The 24,986-nt window shown below is 46.1% G+C and overlaps 1 protein-coding gene across 1 annotated transcript in view; it reads left to right on the top strand.

Moving 5' to 3' along the window:
- Window positions 1–21,803, top strand: part of PPP1R14A (protein phosphatase 1 regulatory inhibitor subunit 14A) — a 42,171-nt gene extending 20,368 nt beyond the window's left edge. The window contains exon 4 of the mRNA XM_063937647.1: window positions 19,848–21,803. Within this exon, the coding sequence (XP_063793717.1) occupies window positions 19,848–19,958 (111 nt within the window). The 3' untranslated portion in view covers window positions 19,959–21,803. The remainder of the gene's footprint in view (window positions 1–19,847) is intronic.
- The last annotated feature ends 3,183 nt before the right edge of the window (window positions 21,804–24,986 follow it).

Below are 24,986 nucleotides of genomic sequence, written 5' to 3'. Positions count from 1 at the left end.
ACCCGGGAGAGTGGAAACTTCATCGGGAAGTTTTTTCCACATGATTGTAAACCGTTGGGAAATACCAAAGGTGGACATGATGGCGTCCCGTCTGAACAAAAAACGGGACAGGTATTGCGCCAGGTCAAAAGACCCTCAGGCAATAGCTGTGGACGTTCTGGTAACACCGTGGGTGTACCAGTCGGTGTATGTGTTCCCTCCTCTGCTTCTCATACCTAAGGTGCTGAGAATTATAAGACGTAGAGGAGTAAGAACTATACTCATGGCTCCGGATTGGCCAAGAAGGACTTGGTACCCGGAACTTCAAGAGATGCTTATAGAGGTCTTATGGCCTCTGCCGCTAAGAAGGGACTTGCTTCAGCAAGTACCATGTCTGTTCCAAGACTTACCGCAGCTGCGTTTGTCGGCATGGCGGTGGAAAGCCGGATCCTAAGGGAAAAAGGCATTCCGGAAGAGGTCATTCCTACCCTGGTCAAAGCCAGAAAGGAGGTGACCGCACAACATTATCACCACATGTGGCGAAAATATGTTGCGTGGTGTGAGGCCAGGAAGGCCCCACAAAGAAATTTCAACTCGGTCGTTTCCTGCATTTCCTGCAAACAGGAGTGTCTATGGGCCTCAAATTGGGGTCCATTAAGGTTCAAATTTCGGCCCTGTCGATTTTCTTCCAGAAAGAATTGGCTTCAGTTCCTGAAGTCCAGAAGTTTGTCAAGGGAGTATTGCATATACAACCCCCTTTTGTGCCTCCAGTGGCACTGTGGGATCTCAACGTAGTTCTGGGATTCCTCAAATCACATTGGTTTAAAACCAGTCAAATCTGTGGATTTGAAGCATCTCACATGAAAAGTGACCATGCTCTTGGCCCTGGCCTGGACCAGGCAAGTGTCAAATTGGTGGTTTTTTTCTCAAAAAAGCCCATATCTGTTTGTCCATTCGGACAGGGCAGAGCTGCGGACTCGTCCCCAGTTCTCTCCCTAAGGTGGTGTCAGTGTTTCACCTGAACCAGCTTATTGTGGTGCCTTGCACCTACTAGGGACTTGGAGGACTCCAAGTTGCTAGATGTTGTCAGGGCCCTGAAAATATGTTCCAGGACGGCTGGAGTCAGGAAAACTGATTGGCTGTTATCCTGTATGCACCCAACAAACTGGGTGCTCTTGCTTCTAAGCAGACTATTGCTAGTTGGATGTGTAATACAATTCAGCTTGCACATTCTGTGGCAGGCCTGCCACAGCCAAAATATGTAAATGCCCATTCCACAAGGAAGGTGGGCTCATCTTGGGCGGCTGCCCGAGGGGTCTCGGCTTTACAACTTTGCCGAGCAGCTACTTGGTCAGGGGCAAACACGTTTGCTAAATTCTACAAATTTGATACCCTGGCTAAGGAGGACCTGGAGTTCTCTCATTCGGTGCTGCAGAGTCATCCGCACTCTCCCGCCCGTTTGGGAGCTTTGGTATAATCCCCATGGTCCTTTCAGGAACCCCAGCATCCACTAGGACGATAGAGGAAATAAGAATTTACTTACCGATAATTCTATTTCTCGGAGTCCGTAGTGGATGCTGGGCGCCCATCCCAAGTGCGGATTATCTGCAATACTTGTACATAGTTACAAAAATCGGGTTATTATTGTTGTGAGCCATCTTTTCAGAGGCTCCGCTGTTATCATACTGTTAACTGGGTTTAGATCACAAGTTGTACGGTGTGATTGGTGTGGCTGGTATGAGTCTTACCCGGGATTCAAAATTCCTCCCTTATTGTGTACGCTCGTCCGGGCACAGTACCTAACTGGCTTGGAGGAGGGTCATAGGGGGAGGAGCCAGTGCACACCACCTGATCGGAAAGCTTTACTTTTGTGCCCTGTCTCCTGCGGAGCCGCTATTCCCCATGGTCCTTTCAGGAACCCCAGCATCCACTACGGACTCCGAGAAATAGAATTATCGGTAAGTAAATTCTTATTATATAGCGCTCTGGTGTGTGCTGGCAAACTCTCCCTCTGTCTCCCCAAAGGGCTAGTGGGGTCCTGTCCTCTATCAGAGCATTCCCTGTGTGTGTGCTGTGTGTCGGTACGTTGTGTCGACATGTATGAGGAGGAAAATGGTATGGAGGCGGAGCAATTGCCTGTATTAGTGATGTCACCCCCTAGGGAGTCGACACCTGACTGGATGGTCTTATGGAAGGAATTACGTGATAGTGTCAGCACTTTACAAAAGACTGTTGACGACATGAGACAGCCGGCAAATCAGTTAATACCTGTACAGGCGTCTCAAACACCGTCAGGGGCTCTAAAGCGCCCGTTACCTCAGGTGGTCGACACAGACCCAGACACGGACACTGACTCCAGTGTCGACGGTGAGGAAACAAACGTATTTTCCAGTAGGGCCACACGTTACATGATCACGGCAATGAAGGAGGTTTTGAACATTTCTGATACTACAAGTACCACAAAAAATGGTATTATGTGGGGTGTGAAAAAACTACCCGTAGTTTTTCCTGAATCAGATGAATTAAATGAGGTGTGTGATGAAGCGTGGGTTTCCCCCGATAAAAAACTGCTAATTTCTAAAAAATTATTGGCATTATACCCTTTCCCGCCAGAGGTTAGGGCGCGTTGGGAAACACCCCCTAGGGTAGATAAGGCGCTCACACGCTTATCAAAACAAGTGGCGTTACCGTCTCCTGATACGGCCGCCCTCAAGGAACCAGCTGATAGGAAGCTGGAAAATATCCTAAAAAGTATATACACACATACTGGTATTATACTGCGACCAGCAATCGCCTCAGCCTGGATGTGCAGTGCTGGGGTGGCTTGGTCGGATTCCCTGACTAAAAATATTGATACCCTGGACAGGGACAATATATTATTGACTATAGAGCATTTAAAGGATGCATTTCTATATATGAGAGATGCACAGAGGGATATTTGCACTCTGGCATCAAGAGTAAGTGCGCTGTCCATTTCTGCCAGAAGAGGGTTATGGACGCGACAGTGGTCAGGTGATGCGGATTCCAAACGGCATATGGAAGTATTGCCGTTTAAAGGGGAGGAGTTATTTGGGGTCGGTCTATCGTACCTGGTGGCCACGGCAACGGCTGGGAAATCCACCTTTTTACCCCAGGTCACCTCTCAGCAGAAAAAGACACCGTCTTTTCAGGCTCAGTCCTTTCGTCCCCATAAGGGCAAGCGGGCAAAAGGCCACTCGTATCTGCCACAGGGCAGAGGAAGGGGAAAAAGACTGCAGCAGACAGCCTCTTCCCAGGAACAGAAGCCCTCCCCCGCTTCTGCCAAGTCCTCAGCATGACGCTGGGGCCTTACAAGCGGACTCAGGCACGGTGGGGGCCCGTCTCAAGAATTTCAGCGCGTAGTGGGCTCACTCGCAAGTGGACTCCTGGATCCTGCAGGTAGTATCTCAGGGGTACAAATTGGAATTCGAGACGTCTCCCCCTCGCCGGTTCCTGAAGTCTGCTTTACCAACGTCTCCCCCCGACAGGGAGGCGGTATTGGAAGCCATTCACAAGCTGTATTCCCAGCAGGTGATAATCAAGGTACCCCTCCTACAACAGGGAAAGGGGTATTATTCCACGCTGTTTGTGGTACCGAAGCCGGACGGCTCGGTGAGACCTATTTTAAATCTGAAATCCTTGAACACTTACATACAAAGGTTCAAATTCAAGATGGAATCACTCAGAGCAGTGATAGCGAACCTGGAAGAAGGGGACTATATGGTGTCTCTGGACATCAAGAATGCTTACCTCCATGTCCCAATTTACCCTTCTCACCAAGGGTACCTCAGGTTTGTGGTACAGAACTGTCACTATCTGTTTCAGACGCTGCCGTTTGGATTGTCCACGGCACCCCGGGTCTTTACCAAGGTAATGGCCGAAATGATGATTCTTCTTCGAAGAAAAGGCGTCTTAATTATCCCTTACTTGGACGATCTCCTGATAAGGGCAAGGTCCAGAGAACAGTTAGAGGTCGGAGTAGCACTATCTCAAGTAGTACTACGACAGCACGGATGGATTCTAAATATTCCAAAATCGCAGCTGATTCCGACGACACGTCTGCTGTTCCTAGGGATGATTCTGGACACAGTACAGAAAAAGGTGTTTCTCCTGGAGGAGAAAGCCAGGGAGTTATCCGACCTAGTCAGGAACCTCCTAAAACCAGGCCAAGTGTCAGTGCATCAATGCACAAGGGTCCTGGGAAAAATGGTGGCTTCTTACGAAGCGATTCCATTCGGCAGATTCCACGCAAGAACTTTTCAGTGGGATCTGCTGGACAAATGGTCCGGATCGCATCTTCAAATGCATCAGCGGATAACCCTGTCTCCAAGGACAAGGGTGTCTCTCCTGTGGTGGTTGCAGAGTGCTCATCTTCTAGAGGGCCGCAGATTCGGCATTCAGGACTGGGTCCTGGTGACCACGGATGCCAGCCTGAGAGGCTGGGGAGCAGTCACACAGGGAAAAAATTTCCAGGGCTTGTGGTCAAGCATGGAAACGTCACTTCACATAAATATCCTGGAACTAAGGGCCATTTACAATGCCCTAAGTCAGGCAAGGCCTCTGCTTCAGGGTCAGCCGGTGCTGATCCAGTCGGACAACATCACGGCAGTCGCCCACGTAAACAGACAGGGCGGCACAAGAAGCAGGAGGGCAATGACGGAAGTTGCAAGGATTCTTCGCTGGGCGGAAAATCATGTGATAGCACTGTCAGCAGTGTTCATTCCGGGAGTGGACAACTGGGAAGCAGACTTCCTCAGCAGACACGACCTCCACCCGGGGGAGTGGGGACTTCACCCAGAAGTCTTCCACATGATTGTGAACCGTTGGGAAAAACCAAAGGTGGACATGATGGCGTCCCGCCTCAACAAAAAACTGGACAGATATTGCGCCAGGTCAAGGGACCCTCAGGCAATAGCTGTGGACGCTCTGGTAACACTGTGGGTGTACCAGTCAGTGTATGTGTTCCCTCCTCTGCCTCTCATACCCAAGGTACTGAGAATCATAAGAAGGAGAGGAGTAAGGACTATACTCGTGGCTCCGGATTGGCCAAGAAGGACTTGGTACCCGGAACTTCAAGAGATGCTCACGGAAGACCCGTGGCCTCTACCTCTAAGAAAGGACCTGCTCCAGCAGGGACCATGTCTGTTCCAAGACTTACCGCGGCTGCGTTTGACGGCATGGCGGTTGAACGCCGGATCCTGAAGGAAAAAGGCATTCCGGATGAAGTCATCCCTACCCTGATCAAAGCCAGGAAGGATGTAACTGTGCAACATTATCACCGTATTTGGCGTAAATATGTTGCGTGGTGTGAGGCCAGGAAGGCCCCTACAGAGGAATTTCAACTGGGTCGTTTCCTGCATTTCCTGCAAACAGTACTGTCTATGGGCCTAAAATTAGGGTCCATTAAGGTTCAAATTTCGGCCCTGTCAATATTCTTCCAAAAAGAACTAGCTTCAGTTCCTGAAGTTCAGACGTTTGTCAAGGGGGTACTGCATATACAGCCTCCTTTTGTGCCTCCAGTGGCACCTTGGGATCTCAATGTAGTTTTGGGGTTCCTAAAATCACATTGGTTTGAACCACTCACCACTGTGGACTTAAAATATCTCACATGGAAAGTGGTAATGCTGTTAGCCCTGGCCTCAGCCAGGCGTGTCTCAGAATTGGCGGCTTTATCCTATAAAAGCCCTTACCTAATTTTTCATACGGACAGGGCAGAATTGAGGACTCGTCCTCAATTTCTCCCTAAGGTGGTTTCAGCATTTCACTTAAACCAGCCTATTGTGGTGCCTGCGGCTACTAGGGACTTGGAGGATTCCAAGTTGCTGGACGTAGTCAGGGCCCTGAAAATATGTTTCTAGGACGGCTGGAGTCAGAAAATCTGACTCGCTGTTTATCCTGTATGCACCCAACAGGCTGGGTGCTCCTGCTTCTAAGCAGACTATTGCTCGTTGGATTTGTAGTACAATTCAGCTTGCACATTCTGTGGCAGGCCTGCCACAGCCAAAATCTGTAAAAGCCCATTCCACACGGAAAGTGGGCTCATCTTGGGCGGCTGCCCGAGGGGTCTCGGCTTTACAACTTTGCCGAGCAGCTACTTGGTCAGGAGCAAACACGTTTGCTAAATTCTACAAATTTGATACCCTGGCTGAGGAGGACCTGGAGTTCTCTCATTCGGTGCTGCAGAGTCATCCGCACTCTCCCCGTTTGGGAGCTTTGGTATAATCCCCATGGTCCTTTCGGAGTCCCCAGCATCCACTAGGACGTCAGAGAAAATAAGAATTTACTTACCGATAATTCTATTTCTCATAGTCCGTAGTGGATGCTGGGCGCCCATCCCAAGTGCGGATTGTCTGCAATACTTGTACATAGTTATTGTTACAAAAAATCGGGTTATTATTGTTGTGAGCCATCTTTTCAGAGGCTCCTCTGTTATCATGCTGTTAACTGGGTTCAGATCACAAGTTGTACGGTGTGATTGGTGTGGCTGGTATGAGTCTTACCGGGTATTCAAAATCCTTCCTTATTGTGTACGCTCGTCCGGGCACAGTATCCTAACTGAGGCTTGGAGGAGGGTCATAGGGGGAGGAGCCAGTGCACACCAGGTAGTCTTAAAGCTTTTACTTTTGTGCCCAGTCTCCTGCGGAGCCGCTATTCCACATGGTCCTTTCGGAGTCCCCAGCATCCACTACGGACTATGAGAAATAGAATTATCGGTAAGTAAATTCTTATTTTTTTTTACAGTTTTATTACAGACAATTCAATGGTTGCAATACAATTGTCAGTGGTCTGAGGAGTACACTAGTTGGAATAGTCTGTAATAAAACACTCCGTGGTTCTGCTTTCCAGCACCTGTAGATACTTGGAGCAAATGGGGGGAAAAAAACTCTGATATTGACAGCAAGTTTCTGCTGCCCCCTTATCTGGGGCCCCTAATGTGGGGCCAGTATGCGCAGGCAGTGTGGGTGGAAGAATGTAGTCATAATTATGTATTAACACTGCAGAAGTCATTCCATGAGAGTTACCCTATTAATCTACTTGACATTTATGGGAAATACTGTTTTGCAAAAGTAATGTTTACTTAATTACTGAGAATTCCTAATATTTTCTGCTTAATAAATATCAGATGTGCTTTATTGGGTAGAAAAGAAGCTGTCGACTACCTGTTTTCAGTAAATTCTTCATGAAGAGATTCATGTACTTGATACAGGTTGGGTATGCATGACCGCCGGTCAGCATACCTCCACCGGTATCCTGGCAGAGGAACGCCGACGGGAGGGGGGGCACAGGTTCTATTCCCACTCTGTGGGTGTGCCGACTGTCGGGATTTTCAGGGGGCGGGATGTAGTGTGAGGTGTTGTGACCGTCAGTGTCCTGTCTGCCGGTCACATAACTACATCCCCTTGATACATTCCAGTGTGCTATCTGATGAGCTTCTATATAGTATTGCAGTAATGCATTCTAGTGATGTCCCCCAACACGCCCCCCTCCCCACACTTCGCTCGGCGCATTCAGAGGCCATTTTTCATGTATACCAATTGTGCCTACAACAAGGCTGCCTAAGAGTCATTGCTGTGCCTGTACATTTTGCAGATCCATTTACTACAAGGGTTCAACAATAAAATAACTATGATCTTCAATTGCCACTTCTACCAGGCGGTAATGGCTGGCAGCGCTGCAAGTTCTCTAACCGCTTCACCAGCCATTCTTGTGTGCTTCTAAACATGCATGACTTGGCGTTGCCGGTCCAGAGATGTCAATAATATTCTCAGTGGATCGATTTTATTTTTCTTCCCTGTCGCTGTGTATGTGCCAGAGCTGCACTGTGAGTAACGATAATTTATTCTCACAATGAGTGACAGTTGGCATTTGGAGGAGGTAGCGGGGAGTGATTAGAAAAACACAGCGTAATGGGACCATTTCCCGGGCATGCCAAAGTCAGCCACTGCAAATTTGTTTGCAGCTGGAGAGCCGCTCTGTCTGAGTCAACATAGACTTACACGATGGACGACTTTTGTGTATATATGCGGCAGGTGTGAGATGCCGGCAGTGGGCATCTCTATGCACAAGACAGCGTCTGAGTCATTGGCATATTTTCACAATTGTGCATCAAGCAAAATCGCAGCTGTAAATGCATCTCTGAATTGGGCCCATTGTTAAGATGATTGCGGAAGTGCATGTACCACAGCAATCCTTCCTAAATAGGCTTCATCGTGCAAGCGTTATCCGGCTATAGCTTTCATCAGCTGAGAGAGCTTGGTAAGTAATGAGAAGCCCCATCTCTGGTGAAACCACCCATTTACACGCCTTATAAATGATTAGACCTGTATGTGCTTATCAGTGAACATAGAGCTTCAGGTTTTGAAACGCATATTGGCCCTCATTCCGAGTTGATCGGTCGGTATTTTTCATCGCATCGCAATGAAAATCCGCTTAGTACGCATGCGCAATATTCGCACTGCGACTGCGCCAAGTCATTTAACAATGAAGATAGTATTTTTACTCACGGCTTTTTCATCGCTCCGGCGATCGTAATGTGATTGACAGGAAATGGGTGTTACTGGGCGGAAACACGGCGTTTTATGGGCGTGTGGATGAAAACGCTACCGTTTCCGGAAAAAACGCAGGAGTGGCTGAAGAAACGGGGGAGTGTTTGTGACGTCAAACCAGGAACGACAAGCACTGAACTGATCGCACAGGCAGAGTAAGGTTGAAGTTACTCAGAAACTGCAAAGTAGTTTGTAATCGCAATATTGCGAATACATCGGTCGCAATTTTAAGAAGCTAAGATACACTCCCAGTAGGCTTAGCGTGTGTAACTCTGCTAAATTCGCCTTGCGACCGATCAACTCGGAATGAGGGCCATTGTGTGAGGCTGCGTCTGGGCAATGTGCACTCTGTGGATCAGTGTTCAGAGAACCACCAGCTTGTGTCAGATTCCATAGCCAGGGTTTGTCTGCTAAATGTGTCTGTAGTGTTCTATGTCCAGGGCATTTCCTCCACCTGGCAATGATAAATGAGCTACTTGGACTCTGAAACCCCTCCCTGCAGCCCCAGTGTAAACGTTTTCCTGTGAAGGGTGTGCGTGTGTGTACAGAAATATCACATGGCTGTGTCAGCAGTGTTCAGGTCCACCAAAGGAAATTGGGGCAGTGGCCCACAGAACAGGACATGTAAAATAAAAAAAACTAAAGTAGTCTCTTCCTTTTCAATTTGGCACAGTCAGACCCGGTAATTACAATTTCTTATCACTGCCACTCACGGCAATAAAACATTTACATTTGCAAGGAACCCTATTTTGGTATTTTCTGTGAAGTGTAGCCCATAGGCTGCAGCGGCTAACGCATACCGGAGCTCGGTAAATCAGACAGCTTAGCAGCCCCTGGAGAAACCTAGGGGAGCTGCTTCTGCTGTTGGAAATGGAAGGACTGCTGTGAATATGAGGGATATTTGCTGCGGTCCCTACTTATTGCATCCGGGGGATCCTCAGTGTTTGTATGGCATATCCCATAAATATTATTTGATAAAAAGATCTGAACATGTTTCCGTCCAAATATTTTGCAGACGCAGAATACTCTCCCTGGGAAAGGCACAAACACATGCATATGCAAAGTTACAAAAATGGCAAGATATGTGCAAGCTGCGTAGCCGAGTGTAGGCATCTTTGGGTGACTTAGCGTCGTACGCATCTCAGATGCACCTCCACTTCTCCGCTTGTGGCTGAATGTGTGTAACTGGATGGTAACAGGTTGTCGCAGGTAGGCTGCTTTTTCTGATCGATGCATCTGTGAGCTATGCAGGGCTCTGTCTGAACTCCAATGCATCTCTTGTGCTTATAATGATGACCACTCTATAACAAGGCATATGCATAGGGATGGTGTGGTTGCATAGATGCACACAGCTCTGCATTTCACCCTGTGCACGCAAAACAGATGCAATTGTGACTGACTAACACACAACTATGCATTGGGCGCTAAAGCTGGATACACACCACACAATTTGTCATGCTGTAATTAGAGATGTGCGCCGCTCCATGTGTTATGGTTCCAATTCATCATTGTGTTTCGGTTTTGCCAAAACCACCCTCACGTGCTTTCTTTGGTTTTAGTTTTGAATCTGTATTAACAAAAATAAAGCAAATATTAAACAGCTAAAATCATGAAATTTGGACCTGCTTTATTTTATTTTTTTGTTCCTACAGTAGTATTAACATCAATAACAATAATTTCTCTTACGCCCTAGAGGATGCTGGGGACTCCGTAAGGACCATGGGGTATAGACGGGCTCCGCAGGAGACATGGGCACTAAAAAGAACTTTAGATATGGGTGTGCACTGGCTCCTCCCTCTATGCCCCTCCCCCAGACCTCCGTTGGATCCTGTGCCCAGAGGAGACTAGAGGCACTACAGGGGAGCTCTCCTGAGTTTCTCTGAAAAAATAATTTTGTTAGGTTTTTTATTTTCAGGGAGCACTGCTGGCAACAGGCTCCCTGCATCGTGGGACTGAGGGGAGAGAAGCAGACCTACTTAAATGATAGGCTCTGCTTCTTAGGCTACTGGACACCATTAGCTCCAGAGGGTCGGAACGCAGGTCTCACCCTCGCCGTTCGTCCCGGAGCCGCGCCGCCGTCGTCCTCACAGAGCCGGAAGATAGAAGCCGGGTGAGTATAAGAAGAAAGAAGACGTCAAAGGCGGCTGAAGACTTCAGATCTTCTCTGAGGTAACGCGCAGCGGTAACACTGCGCGCCATTGCTCCCACACACAACACACTCAGCGGACACTGAAGGGTGCAGGGCGCAGGGGGGGCGCCCCGGGGCAGCAATTTTAAACCTCTTGGGACTGGCTAATAATAATATAGGGGCTGCGGAGGCACTATATTGTAGAATCCCCCGCCAGTATAGAAAAATTGAGCGGGGTCGAAGCCCGCAGCTGAGGGGGCGGAGCTTGATCCTCCAGCACTAACCAGCGCCATTTTCTCCACAGCACACTGCAGAGAAGCTGGCTCCCCGGACTCTCCCCTGCTGAACACGGTGACAGAGAGCAAAAAAGAGAGGGGGGGGGCACTTTTTATTGGCGCAGTGAGTGTATATCTATATAAAAGCGCTGTTTTTGTCTGGGAATTGGTTTCCAGTGTCAGTTGGCGCTGGGTGTGTGCTGGCATACTTTCTCTCTGTCTCTCCAAAGGTCCTTATTGGGGAATTGTCTCCATATAGATATATCCCTGAGTGTGTGGGGGTGTCGGTACGCGTGTGTCGGCATGTCTGAAGCGGAAGGCTCTTCTAAGGAGAAGGTGGAGCAGATGATTGTGGTGTCTCCTTCGGCGACGCCGACACATGATTGGATGGATATGCTGAATGTTTTAAATGCAAATGTGTCTTTATTACATCAGAGGTTGGACAAAGCAGAGTCCAGGGATAGAACAGGGAGTCAATCCATGGCTTTGGCTGTGTCACAGGGCCCTTTAGGGTCTCAGAAACGTCCCCTGTCCCAAGTAGCAGACATTGATACCGACACGGATTCTGATTCCAGTGTCGACTACGATGATGCGAGGTTACACCCAAGGGTGGCCAAAAGTATTCATTATATGATTATTGCAATAAAGGATGTTTTACATATCACTGATGACCCCTCTGTCCCTGACAAGAGGGTACACATGTTTAAGGAAAAGAAACCTGAGGTAACCTTTTCCCCATCTCATGAGCTGAACGCGTTATTTGAAAAGGCTTGGGAAACTCCAGACAAGAAACTGCAGATTCCCAAGACAATTCTTATGGCGTATCCTTTCCCGACACAGGACAGAGTACGGTGGGAATCCTCACCCAGGGTGGACAAGGCGTTCACGCCCTTGTCCAAAAAGGTGGCGCTGCCATCTCCAGACACAGCCGCCCTCAAGGATCCTGCTGATCGCAGACAGGAAACTACCTTAAAATCTATTTGTACACATACCGGGACCTTGCTCAGACCGGCAATAGCCTTGGCTTGGGTTTGTAGCGCGGTTGCGGCTTGGACGGATACCTTGTCAGCTGACATTGATACCCTGGATAGGGATACCATTTTATTGACCTTAGGTCACATTAAAGACGCAGTCTTATATATGAGAGACGCTCAGAGAGACGTTGGTCTGCTAGGTTCGAGAGCCAACGCCATGGCGATTTCTGCTAGGCGAGCCCTGTGGACCCGTCAATGGTCGGGTGATGCCGACTCAAAGAAGCATATGGAAGTTTTGCCTTACAAAGGTGAGGATTTATTTGGGGAAGGTCTCGCGGACCTGGTTTCCACAGCTACCGCGGGCAAATCTACTTTTTTACCTTATGTTCCCCCACAGCGAAAGAAAACACCACAATATCAGATGCAGTCCTTTCGGTCGCATAAGTCCAGAAGAGGTCGGGGCTCTTCCTTCCTCGCCAGAGGTAAGGGAAGAGGGAAAAAGCAGCCTGCTACGGCTAGTTCCCAGGAGCAGAAGTCCTCCCCGGCTTCTGCCAAATCCACCGCATGACGCTGGGGCTCCACTGAGGGAGTCTGCGCCGGTGGGGGCACGCCTTCGACTCTTCAGCCAGGTCTGGGTTCAGTCGGACGTGGATCCTTGGGCAATGGAAATTGTATCCCAAGGCTACAAGCTAGAATTCGAAGACATGCCTCCTCGCCGGTTTTTCAAATCGGCTCTACCGGCTTCTCCCCCAGAGAGGGAGATAGTTTTAGCTGCGATTCAAAAAACTATGTCAACAACAAGTGGTGGTCGAGGTTCCCCCAGGTCAACAGGGGATGGGGTACTATTCAACCCTATTTGTGGTCCCGAAGCCGGATGGCTCGGTCAGACCTATTCTAAATTTAAAATCCCTAAACCAGTTCTTGAAAAAGTTCACAATCAAGATTGAATCGCTCCGGGCAGTTATTTCCAGCCTGGAGGGGGTGGGGGATTTTATGGTGTCACTGGACATAAAGGACGCGTACCTTCATGTCCCCATATATCCCCCTCATCAGGCGTACTTGAGATTCGCTGTACAGGACTGCCATTACCAGTTTCAGACGTTGCCGTTTGGGCTTTCCACGGCCCCGAGGATTTTCATCAAGGTAATGGCGGAAATGATGGTACTCCTGCGCAGGCAGGGAGTCACAATTATCCCGTACTTGGACGATCTCCTGATAAAGGCGAGATCAAGAGGTCAGTTGTTGAAAAGCGTGGCGCTCTCCCTGAGAGTGCTGCAACAACACGGTTGGATTCTGAATCTACCAAAGTCACAGTTGGTGCCAACAACTCGGCTATCATTCTTAGTCATGATTCTGGACACGGAACAAAAGAGGGTTTTTCTCCCAATGGAAAAAGCCCAGGAACTCCAGAACTTGGTCAGAGACCTGTTGAAACCGGGGGAAATGGTGGCGTCCTACGAGGCCATCACCTTCGGCAGGTTTCATGCGAGGACTTTTCAGTGGGATCTTCTGGACAAGTGGTCCGGGTCCCATCTTCATATTCATCAGAAAATCAGCCTGTCCCCCAGGGCCAGGGTGTCTCTCCTGTGGTGGCTGCAGAGTGCTCACCTTCTAGAGGGTCGCAGGTTCGGCATTCAGGACTGGGTTCTGGTGACCACGGACGTGAGCGTCCGAGGATGGGGAGCAGTCACACAAGGAAGAAACTTTCAAGGACTATGGTCAAGCCAGGAGGCTTGTCTTCACATCAACGTACTGGAATTGAGGGCCATATACAACAGCCTGCGTCAAGCGGAGAATCTTCTTCACGACCTACCGGTTCTGATTCAGTCAGACAACGTCGCAGCCGTGGCTCATGTAAACCGACAGGACGGAACAAGGAGCAGAGTGGCAATGGCGGAAGCCGCCAGGATTCTTCGCTGGGCGGAAAAGCATGTAAGCGCTTTGACTGCAGTCTTCATTCTGAAAGTGGACAACTGGGAAGCGTACTTCCTCAGCAGACATGATCTCCATCCAGGAGAGTGGGGACTTCATCAAGAAGTTTTTGCAGAGATAACAAGTCGTTGGGGACTTCCTCAAATAGACATGATGGCGTCACGCCTCAACAAGAAGCTTCGGAGGTATTGTGCCAGGTCAAGGGACCCTCAGGCAGTAGCGGTAGACGCCCTGGTGACACCGTGGGTGTTTCGGTCGGTCTATGTGTTTCCTCCTCTTCCACTCATCTCAAAGATATTGAGAATCATAAGACGAAAAAGAGTGCGGACAAATACTCATTGTTCCGGATTGGCCTCGAAGGGCCTGGTATTCAGATCTTCAGGAAATGCTCACAGGAGATCCGTGGCCTCTTCCTCTCAGAGAGGACCTGTTGCAACAGGGGCCCTGCGTGTTCCAAGACTTACCGCGGCTACGTTTGATGGCATGGCGGTTGAACGCCGAATCCTAGCTGGAAAAGGCATTCCGGAAGAAGTCATCCCTACTTTGATGAGGGCTAGGAAGGAGGTGACGCCGAAGCATTATCACCGTATCTGGAGAAATTATGTATCTTGGTGTGAGGCCAAGAATGCTCCTACAGAAGATTTCCATCTGGGCCGTCTTCTCCACTTTATGCAGACAGGAGTGGATATGGGCCTGAAATTAGGCTCCATTAAGGTACAGATTCCGGCCCTATCAATTTTCTTTCAGAAGGAATTGGCTTCTCTCCCAGAAGTCCAGACTTTCGTAAAGGGAGTGCTGCACATACAGCCTCTTTTTGTGCCTCCAGTGGCGCCATGGGACCTTAACGTGGTGTTACAGTTCCTAAAGTCTCACTGGTTTGAACCTCTTCAAACAGTGGAATTAAAATTTCTCACTTGGAAGGTGGTCATGTTGTTGGCCTTGGCGTCTGCAAGGAGGGTATCCGAATTGGCGGCTTTGTCTCACAAAAGCCCCTATCTGATTTTCCATGTGGATAGAGCAGAATTGAGGACTCGTCCTCAATTTTTGCCCAAGGTGGTTTCATCTTTTCATATGAACCAGCCTATTGTGGTGCCTGTGGCTACGGGGGACTTGGAGGATTCCACGTCCCTTGATGTAGTCAGGGCCTTAAAGATTTATGTAGCCAGCACGGCTCAGGTTAGGAAAACAGAGGCTCTGTTTGTCCTGTATGCAGCCAACAAGATTGGCGCTCCTGCTTCTAAGCAGACTATTGCTCGTTGGATCTGTAACACGATTCAGCAGGCTTATTCTACGGCTGGATTGCAGTTACCGAATTCGGTAAAGGCCCATTCCAGTAGGAAGGTGGGCTCTTCTTGGGCGGCTGCCCGAGGCGTCTCGACATTACAGCTTGCCGAGCGGCGACTTGGTCAGGTTCAAACACTTTTGCAAAATTCTACAAGTTTGATACCCTGGATAAGGAGGACCTCATGTTTGCTCAATCGGTGCTGCAGAGTCATCCGCACTCTCCCGCCCGGTTTGGAGCTTTGGTATAATCCCCATGATCCTTACGGAGTCCCCAGCATCCTCGAGGACGTAAGAGAAAATAAGATTTTAAACCTACCGGTAAATCTTTTTCTCCTAGTCCGTAGTAGATGCTGGGCGCCCGTCCCAGTGCGGACTAAATTCTGCAAGACTTGTATATAGTTTTGGCTTACATAAGGGTTATGTTACAGTTTATGTTACGGTCTTGGGCTGATGCTGTTTTGTTTCATACTGTTAACAGGTTAGTATATTCCATGTTATTCGGTGTGGATAGTGTGGGCTGGTATGAATCTTGCCCTTAGATTAACAAAATCCTTTCCTCGTACTGTCCGTCTCCTCTGGGCACAGTTTCTCTAACTGAGGTCTGGAGGAGGGGCATAGAGGGAGGAGCCAGTGCACACCCATTCTAAAGTTCTTTATAGTGCCCATGTCTCTTGCGGAGCCCGTCTTTACCCCATGGTCCTTACGGAGTCCCCAGCGTCCTCTACGGACTAGGAGAAAAAGATTTACCGGTAGGTTTAAAATCTTATTTTCCAGTCAATTTTGACCATCTCGCAGTTCACAATATTTTTCCCCAATATTGGCCAAAGGGTGGCTGGCTGAACTAAGCAACAGAGCAGCAGCACAAACAAAAGGCAGTTTAAAAGAATATAGCACATCTATGAAACATTGACACACAGTAGTGGCAGACAGGATAGCAGATTAATAAACTATACCACCCCATAGAAACCAATAATGTTTCCTTTAATAAAGAACTAAATCAGCGGCCCGAGGGTAGTACTGGGAAGTGGAGTATGTATGTATGTAGTGGAAGGCAGGTAAAGGTTTCAGTGATTAATTTAAATGATTTATTTATTGATTCTAAAAATGTAAGATAGGCTGAATAGCTCTGCAACAACTATTCATTTTACTGGCTCCTTTTTCAACCCTTGGCTATTAACATTGTATTATTTTCTGGTTTAAAAAGTGTTGCAAATTAGTAATGTATTTGAGCAATAACCAATACTTTTTTTTTGTGTATGCAAAAAAAACCATCCCCACTGCCACCCCAAAATACAGCCCACTATGAAAAGGAAAGTGGTGTAAGATGGAAGTGTCCTTGGGCCCTCCCACCCACCTTTTATGTTGTATATTAAAAAGTATATGCACAGTTTAACAAACCAATCACTTCAGTGACAAGGTTTACCACTTTTGTGGCTGAAGTGCTTGATTTGTTTCCCCCCCCCCCAAAAAAAGCGACCAATGGGCTTAAGGCAGCTAAGAGGTCATTCTCATCAGATTCCTCACCCTCATCAGTGTTCATATCATAATCACACATTATTAGCTCACACCCACTGGAATGCACCATTGAGTCTCTGTACTTTGATGTAACTGGCGGGAAAGGTATTCCTCATGTAATTTGTAGTGCATTTTTATGAACATCAGCTGTACCACATTTTTAGGAAGTAGCCTCCTACGCTGCTACTCACAAGGTTCCCGGCTGTGCTAAACACTGTTTCCGAGTACACACTTGAGGGTGGGCAGCTCATGTGAAGCATAGGTACTTTGTACAAGGTGCTCCACATTGCCTTTTGTTTTTTTTTTCCTCCCAGTAGTCGAAGGGACTGTCTGACATGCTAACTTGTACATTGTCGTTAAAATAATTCTCCACCATTCTTTTGATGGTTACTGTATCAGATTGAATCACGGTAGAGGTGTCAATTTTGGGCAATTTTAGGCCTGACCAGATGTCAAAAGATTAACATATGCAGTTAGGGTTAGGGTTTTTTAAATGTCAACATTATGTTTCGATATTGATGTCAACGTTATTTGACATTCTGAACATCTTGTCATCCTATCGACATATCTTACTTCTCACCTTTTTTTCAGACATTAAATTATTATTGAGTATAGACAGAAACTTTATAATGGGGGGGGGGGTACAGAAAAAAGAAAGGGACAACAAGGGGAATAAAAATGTATAGTCATCAACAGACATCAAAGAAACAGCAGAGAAGTATTAAGAATTCAGACAACAGGGTCCTCAGTCGGGGGTTCATTCAGATTAAAAGGGGGAGGAGATATGCAGGGGGGGGGGCACACTTATCATGTGTGACATGTAAGTGCCCTGGGAACCATTTCATGATAGAAGAGGAGGCCATGGAGTATGGGACTTCTCTAGTCTCCATTTCAAAATGGAATTTGAGTTTTGTATACACCTTTTAGCAAAGGAGGAGGGGAAGGAGATTTCCAATGCTGAGCTATAGTGGCCCTAGCAGATATTAAAATGTGGCCAAAGCATAGTGGGGAAGATTGGGAGACGGTAATGGGATACCAATGCAAAAGAGCTAAGGAGTGATCTGAGAAAGTGAGGCCCAAAATGTCCCGTATGAGGGTATACACCTCCACCCAAAAGACTTCATCCAATTTTTTTAATACCGTACTGTTTTTAATGTTTTAACTGTTGAAAAATGATATTTAAATTAAACACACTGGGCAGATTCGCTTAACTGGGCATGTAGCAGTTCCCGGGCCTATTCATTTGCAGCCTGCAGTAAGGTCACAGGCTGTACTTACCCCAGATTTGTGTTTGTACAGCCTGCTCTCCCCTCCTCTGACGCAACTAAGTTGTCTGACAGGATGGATATGATCACAGTCAAGGGCAGCTGACAGCATTTTCTAAATGGCAGAAATGATTCAGTTTTTCACATTGAGGAAGCTTATCCACAATGTGCTTGCTCAGCCAGATGTGAGCTATAGAAATATTATCTGGGGTCACTAAAGTTCTAAATATCTGTAAGATTACACATGTTCTGGGGAGGTTAATTCAAATGCAATCTTTTGGAGGGGTTCGATCATCGCTGGTCAAAAACGCCCAGTGTGTATTCACCTTAACAGTGATTAAGCTGCATCACTTATGTTACATATAGTAAATATCCAATATCACCATTAGCACACGTCAGTTTATTCCTGGCACTGCTTGAAATGTTTACCCAAGGATTACGCAGGATATATGTATTTACAATCTTTAATAAGTGTTTATATCTCTACTGGAATCCTGTTCCACCCAGCTGTAGAACGGTGTCGAAGAACAAGCTCTCAAATCGGGATGTAGTTATGTGACCAGCAGTCAGGAGGGTGCGGGTCGTTGGGCCGACACAACTTGGGTCGACAGTCATTAGGTCGACCACTATTGGTCAACAGAGTCGCTAGGTCAACATGTACTAGGTCGACAGGGAAAAAGGTCGACATGAGTTGTTTGTGTTTTTTTTTTTGGGGGGGGGGGGGGTTTGTCGTTTTCTTTGTATAGTGACCGGGAACCCCAATTATTGCACCGTGTCCCCTCGCATGGCTCGCTTTGTTCCCAATTGTAGTCCAATTGTAGTCCACGTGGATCGTAAAGCATGAAAAAGTTCACAAAATGAAAGAAAAAAAAAAGTGAACAATTCATGTCGACCTCATGGCTCGCGGCTTTGGGCAAGGTGCCTCACTCCACTACTGCTGCGCTCGGCACAGGTTACCGTTCCCAATTGTAGTCCGCGTGGATCGTAAAGTATGCAAAGGTTCAAAAATTGAAAAAAAACAATGTGAAACTCATGTCGACCTTTTGCACTGTCAACCTAGTACATGTCGACATAATGATCATGTCGACCTAGTGACCCTGTCAACCTAATGCATGTCGACCAATAGTGGTTGACCTAATGACTTTCAACCTAAGTGGTGTCGACCTAATGACCGTATCTCTCTCTCTCTCTCTCTCTCTCTTTTTTTTTTTTTTTTCTCCTCTCTTCTTCTTCTTCAATTAAAACATGAAATAGTACAGTATTAAAAAAAATTGGGTGAAGTCTTTTGGGCGGAGGTGTATACCCTCATACGGGACATTTTGGGCCTCACTTTCTCAGATCACTCCTTAGCTCTTTTGCATTGGTATCCCATTGCCGTCTCCCAATCTTCCCCACTATGTTTTGGCCACATTTTAATATCTGCTAGGGCCACTACAGCTCTGCATTGGAAATCTCCTTCCCCTCCTCCTTTGCTAAAAGGTGTATCCAAAACTCAATTCCATTTTGAAATGGAGACTAGAGAAGTCCCATACTCCACGGCCTCCTCTTCTCCTATCATGAAATGGTTCCCATGGCACTTACATGTCACACATGATAAATGCCCCCCCCCCCTCCTCCTGCAGAACCCCTCCCCTTTTTAATCTGAATGAACCCCTGACTGAGGACCATGTTGTCTGAATTCTTAATACTTCTCTGCTGTTTCTTTGATGTCTGTTGATGACCTGTCTTCCCTACTCTACCTTTTTATTCCCCTTGTTGTCCCTTTCTTTCTTCTGTACCCCACCATTATAAAGTTTCTGTCTATACTCAATAATAATGTAATTACATTTTCTATTAAATTGTGTAACGCATAAGTGATTTCTGTTAATTAAAACATGGCACAACCGCATTTAATGAACACTAGATAATGCTGTACCTTGTTGGTTGTACAGGTATTCATACGGGATCTTCTGTTCAAGTTAAAAGGACTTCAGAAACAGACTCTGCTGAGGAAGAACGGACTGGAGGTCAGGACTGAAGAGCAGATTCAGGAACATCTGTGACCCCCACAAAATTGAAATCTGTATATACTGAGGGGCGAAAGTCAGCGTGTAAAGTGTGCTGAGCATACCTACAAGACCAGCTGGAGAATTAGAACGACTGTGTGACCCTCAGGACATTGGCGGTTACTCCCTGTGATCACCCGTGTTCACGTATCCATTTCACTCACTTCAAGACGTTTCCTCAAAAACACTCGTTTTCATATTATAGGCCTGAAGCCTGAGCCAGAGATGACATCATATTGCATTATCTCTTGTTCTTCACTAAATGGCACAGAATTGATGTATTATACAGCCATATACCATTGCTATCCTTAAAAACCACATACTGAAATGGAAGGAAATACATTCAGATCCTTTATGGAAATAGTTCCCAAATATTATCTGTACCATGCGTGGGAATCCATATTATAGACAGAATCTATAGCTAGCTTTTTGAAGGGACCTAGTAACATTGTGGGATATTGCATAAAAAGTTACGGCGGTCATTCGTCAGCAACCCCGATTCCCTGATCTGCTGATGATTGCCGATCCGTTGGGGAATCTGGGAAATGAAACCTATTTAATGTTCCCAATTCCGCGACTCAGTTGTCAGGGGATCGGGACAGTGCAGCAATGTATTGCTAATGTATGAGGGCTGTTATTTAGCAAATTCCTAATGATTTGATAAGCTGCATGAGTTAGCCCACAAAATGGCTGCTGCCTCTATGTGTAAGTGACAGGCCCACCTTAATAACTTCTGGATTTTGCCAGTTACTGCCTACATACAGCATGGGACATAAGGTATACAGCTTAGCTATGCAGATGATCCTGTGGCACCAGGCTATGGTTTTATTTGTTTTCAGTGATTTTAGACCTTGGTGAGAGACGGCTACAGGTCAGCTGGTTTGGATGAGGACAGCCTTTTAAGTCCTCTCAAGCATCTGGTCATAGGTTTGGGAATTAAAATCGCCATCTTCATCATAAACTGTGCAGTGTTCCCACTAAGTGGACTTGGATATGAAGCAGGCAAGTGCTTACTCTGAAGGTATGGATTGGGAAATTGCCGATTAGGGCAACCCAGCTGAAACATACTCTCACCACTACAAGTTCAGTTTTCAGTTTCTAGATCTCTTATTTTTGAGCAAATGTTTGCAAACTGTGAAGCAGACCACTTTGTGGGGACAGGAAATACACAAAAGTTATCTATTATTATTGAGCATCTCAAAAACATTCAGTTATCCTCGTTCCTCAGTAAATGGGCACCATCGCATCTATTTGGCAGACTTGAGCCGCAAACAGCTGTATCTGATTTGACCACTCGTGACTCAATTGGACACTGATGCAGCCCAACCCCTGGATCTGCTTGTGTACAGTCTCCCTTGAAGGATGAGTCTTGTGACACAGATATCACATGAATAGTGAAGAAATTATTAGTAACTGGGAATCTGTCTTCCTCTCCTGTGCTGCACAACTAGACCCATCTTTCACTGGCTGTCACTGAGAATGGCCGCAGGGCTAAAACATTGGTGAAAATGTTTTTTTGTTTTTATATCCCATAGAGTGCTTTGTGTGACCCACCCAGTGGCTGAATGTAGGTATAGATAGACATGAGAAAGATACCCTGGACTCCAGACATTCTTGGCTCATAGTGACCAGTGAGAAATACAACGGTTTATGGCAAAATCCCATGTACTTAGCTCTTGGATGGTCTCTCACTTATAACATGTTGTACTGCTGGCTAGTTTACTGACGGAACATTGAGCCCTATACAAATATTTATACAGGTTTGTTTCTTTGTAATATAAGTATTAACATGGCTGTTTTACTGTTACTTTACTGTTAATAAAATTTTATTTACCACCTATGGCCTGTTGTGAAGAAAATGTTTCTTTGTAAAATTCTGGGGTTCTGCAGACTCCAAGCCAGGGGAGTTTGTCCATATGAAGCAGCATCTGGCAGGGGCGGACCGTGTTGTCTTTGTAGACATTGGTAGATCCTTATGGAGACAAAGACACTGTATAGTACTAACTAAGGTATGGTAGAGGTCATCCAGCATAACAGAATTTACTATCATTCATTATTAATGCAGGAACCTAAGCGCCATCCTCAATGATTCCTCTAAAATACTCAAACCATAAATGTAATCCAGAAACTAGTGTCAGATACTCTTGCTCTGGGTTCATATAATGATTGATGATATTAATAATAATAATTATGAATAATTTTATTTATACAGCTCTTTCTCCAGCAGGATATCAAAAACAATGCATATACAGAAGAATAGTAATACAGCAATAGACAAGCCACGGTATCCAGTCTATAGGTCAACCACACTTAGGTTGACAATTTCTAGGTTGACCACTATTGGTCCACAGTAAGTAGGTTGACGTGGTTTCTATGTCGACATGGTCTCTGTGTCGACATGACAGAAGGTCGACATGTGTTTTTCCCTTCTTTCTTTTTTTAACTTTTTCATGCTTTACGATCCATGTGGACCACAAGTGGGAATGGTAACCTTGCCCGAAGCACAAGCCATGTGAGGGGACACGGTGCACTAATTGGGGTTCCGGTCACTCTACGGAGAAAACGACACCCAAAAAATGAAAAAAAAACTTGTGTCCACCTAGAAACCATGTCTACCTACTGATGGTCGACCAATAGTGGTCAACCTAGACACTGTCGACCTAAGTGTGGTTGACCCTATGATCGACACCCACAAGCCACACAGACATAGAAAAGAAAATCTAGACCGTAGAGTAAGCATAATACAGGACTGGTGTAGACATTTTGGGTAATAACCTACACGGGTTGTGTATTCCACCCTCACAAGGTACCAGGTGAAGCAGCCATCTTAGGCGACTGCGTTGGATTACCCTGGGTAGAACAGTCTACCCCTAGAAGAGATGACACAAAATGGGGTGATTGCTGATCTTACCGCTCATTGTAAGGTCCCAACAAAACAGGTCCATGTATTTCTCATCCCATTCACAAGCCTACCAAATGAGGCAGCCATGTTGGGTGCACTGCATAGGTTACACTGTGGGAGATGAGCCATACAAGGACCCAGTGCATATATGGGTAAACTGACACTTGTGTAGTAGTATGATATACCCTACATGGAAAGATACACATGAAGTACATCCTGCCCGCAGAGGAACCATCCAAGGCACCTATCTGGGGTGCACTTGTAGGTTGCTGCGGGCAGGGTGTGCGATCAGTGGAGGTACACATTACAGGAATAGCACACAGTGGGGTGGAAGTACGCTGAATAAAAAGAAAAAAAAACACATAGTAAGAACACATTTGCAGGTAACCAATGGTAGGGGGAAAACTGTAATAACATTATTCTGATAAAATTATAAATGTCCTGGTGCTCACAGCCCTCTGTTCCTTGCTCTTCCCTGATATTTGCCTAATAGTTTCATTTTATTACCAGTTCAAATAAAAAAAATGTTTGCAATGTTTTAAAACTATGCCTTGGATGAATACTGCCTATTTTGTCAGTCCTGGGCCCCACAATTTCTGATGGCAGCCCTGGGTGTGTGACACGTGTGTGTATTAGTTTGGCATGTGTGTGTATATGATGTGTTTGAGTGTGACATGTATATGTGCAAGGTGTGTGTGTGTGTGTGTGTGTGTGTGTGTGTGTGTGTGTGTGTGTGTGTGTGTGTGTGTGTGTAAGACATGTATGAGTGTGACGTGTGTATATGACATGTGCCATGAGAGTAGCCTGGTCTGCCCTTGCTTGTAGAATGCCAGGGCATACCAGGCTTGTGTCTGAAAGGGGTCGATCCAGGAATTATCCTGTTCTCCGGTATAGTGTGAAAGGGGGTCTCAAGCAAAAACCCCCAGGATTTTTGAGAGGTGAAAAACCCGGGTCTGAGCAGGGAAATTCCCATGTCGTATGTCTGAAAGTGGTATGATGGGTACTGTGTTAAACTTGGACAGAAACTAAAAATAGACTATGACAAAGAAAAGTATTGAGGCTAAAATACTCAGAATTTTTTAAAGAAATATTGTTGCAGGTATTTTAGGTATGTAGACATTGAGTTGAAGAAATGTTAAATTTAAAACAGTCTGGTTAAATAAATATATGTGGGAAAACAATTAGCTATTCAATAATTAATGCTGGATGTATCAATAAAGAAGTACAAGGAGTGAAACACATTATACCAAACTCGGCTAATAACTGAGAATACTGAGTCACTAAAAGATATAATGGTGAGCTCTAGTGAGGTCCTGTGAAATACATTCTTTTATTCCGTGTTTACACAGGGAGGAATTCAAGTTGTGTTGTAATAGGACAAGCATACCGTACAGTATTACTGGTACTATCAGGTTGCCAGGCCTAGATCACGTGCTTTTAGTTTTGTTTTTTTGTTTTTATCGAATAATAATATCAACATTTACAGATGTGTTTTTTGTTGTTGTTTTCTTTTTGTTTTTATGGGGGATCCTTGCCCAAACACAAATTTTACTTAGAAATAGTGGTAACAAATACAGATCTCCATTTCATATCATCTTTAAGGGGCCTACACACGGTGCAATATATCTACTGATATGGACTGTATAGTCCATATATCGGTGGAAACACCTTGCGATGTTGATGCGCGGTCCTGCGTGCTTTTCATCGCAAGGAAAAATAGAATGTGCAAGCATAGCGGAGGTTCATGCCTCCGGCCACAATATAGTCAATATCGGCCGTTGGCCTGTATCACACCGTATGTAGGTGGCTTTACAGGACTGCTGACTAATTTATGAGGGATCTACATACTGTATATAAATCTCTGTCTCGCTCTATATAATATATATATATATAGCAATAGGAGAATCGGCGCCAAAGTGTCTTATCAACACCTAATTTTTTACCAAAGAACTTTTAAATGGTATAAGCATCTAAAAACATATTGATAACATGTTACACACACACACACACACACACACACATACACATACATACCCCCCCCATCCCTTTAAACCGGTACACTCATGGATTACACAGGTTCGTGGCTGATTAAAACCAGGCTTGAAGTCAGCCGGGCGCAGAAC

Source organism: Pseudophryne corroboree, chromosome 8 (assembly GCF_028390025.1).
Source record: "Pseudophryne corroboree isolate aPseCor3 chromosome 8, aPseCor3.hap2, whole genome shotgun sequence".
In the NCBI taxonomy this organism is placed as follows: domain Eukaryota; kingdom Metazoa; phylum Chordata; class Amphibia; order Anura; family Myobatrachidae; genus Pseudophryne; species Pseudophryne corroboree.
Note: the sequence above shows the minus strand (reverse complement) of the source record. Positions and strands in the feature narration are given on the sequence as shown.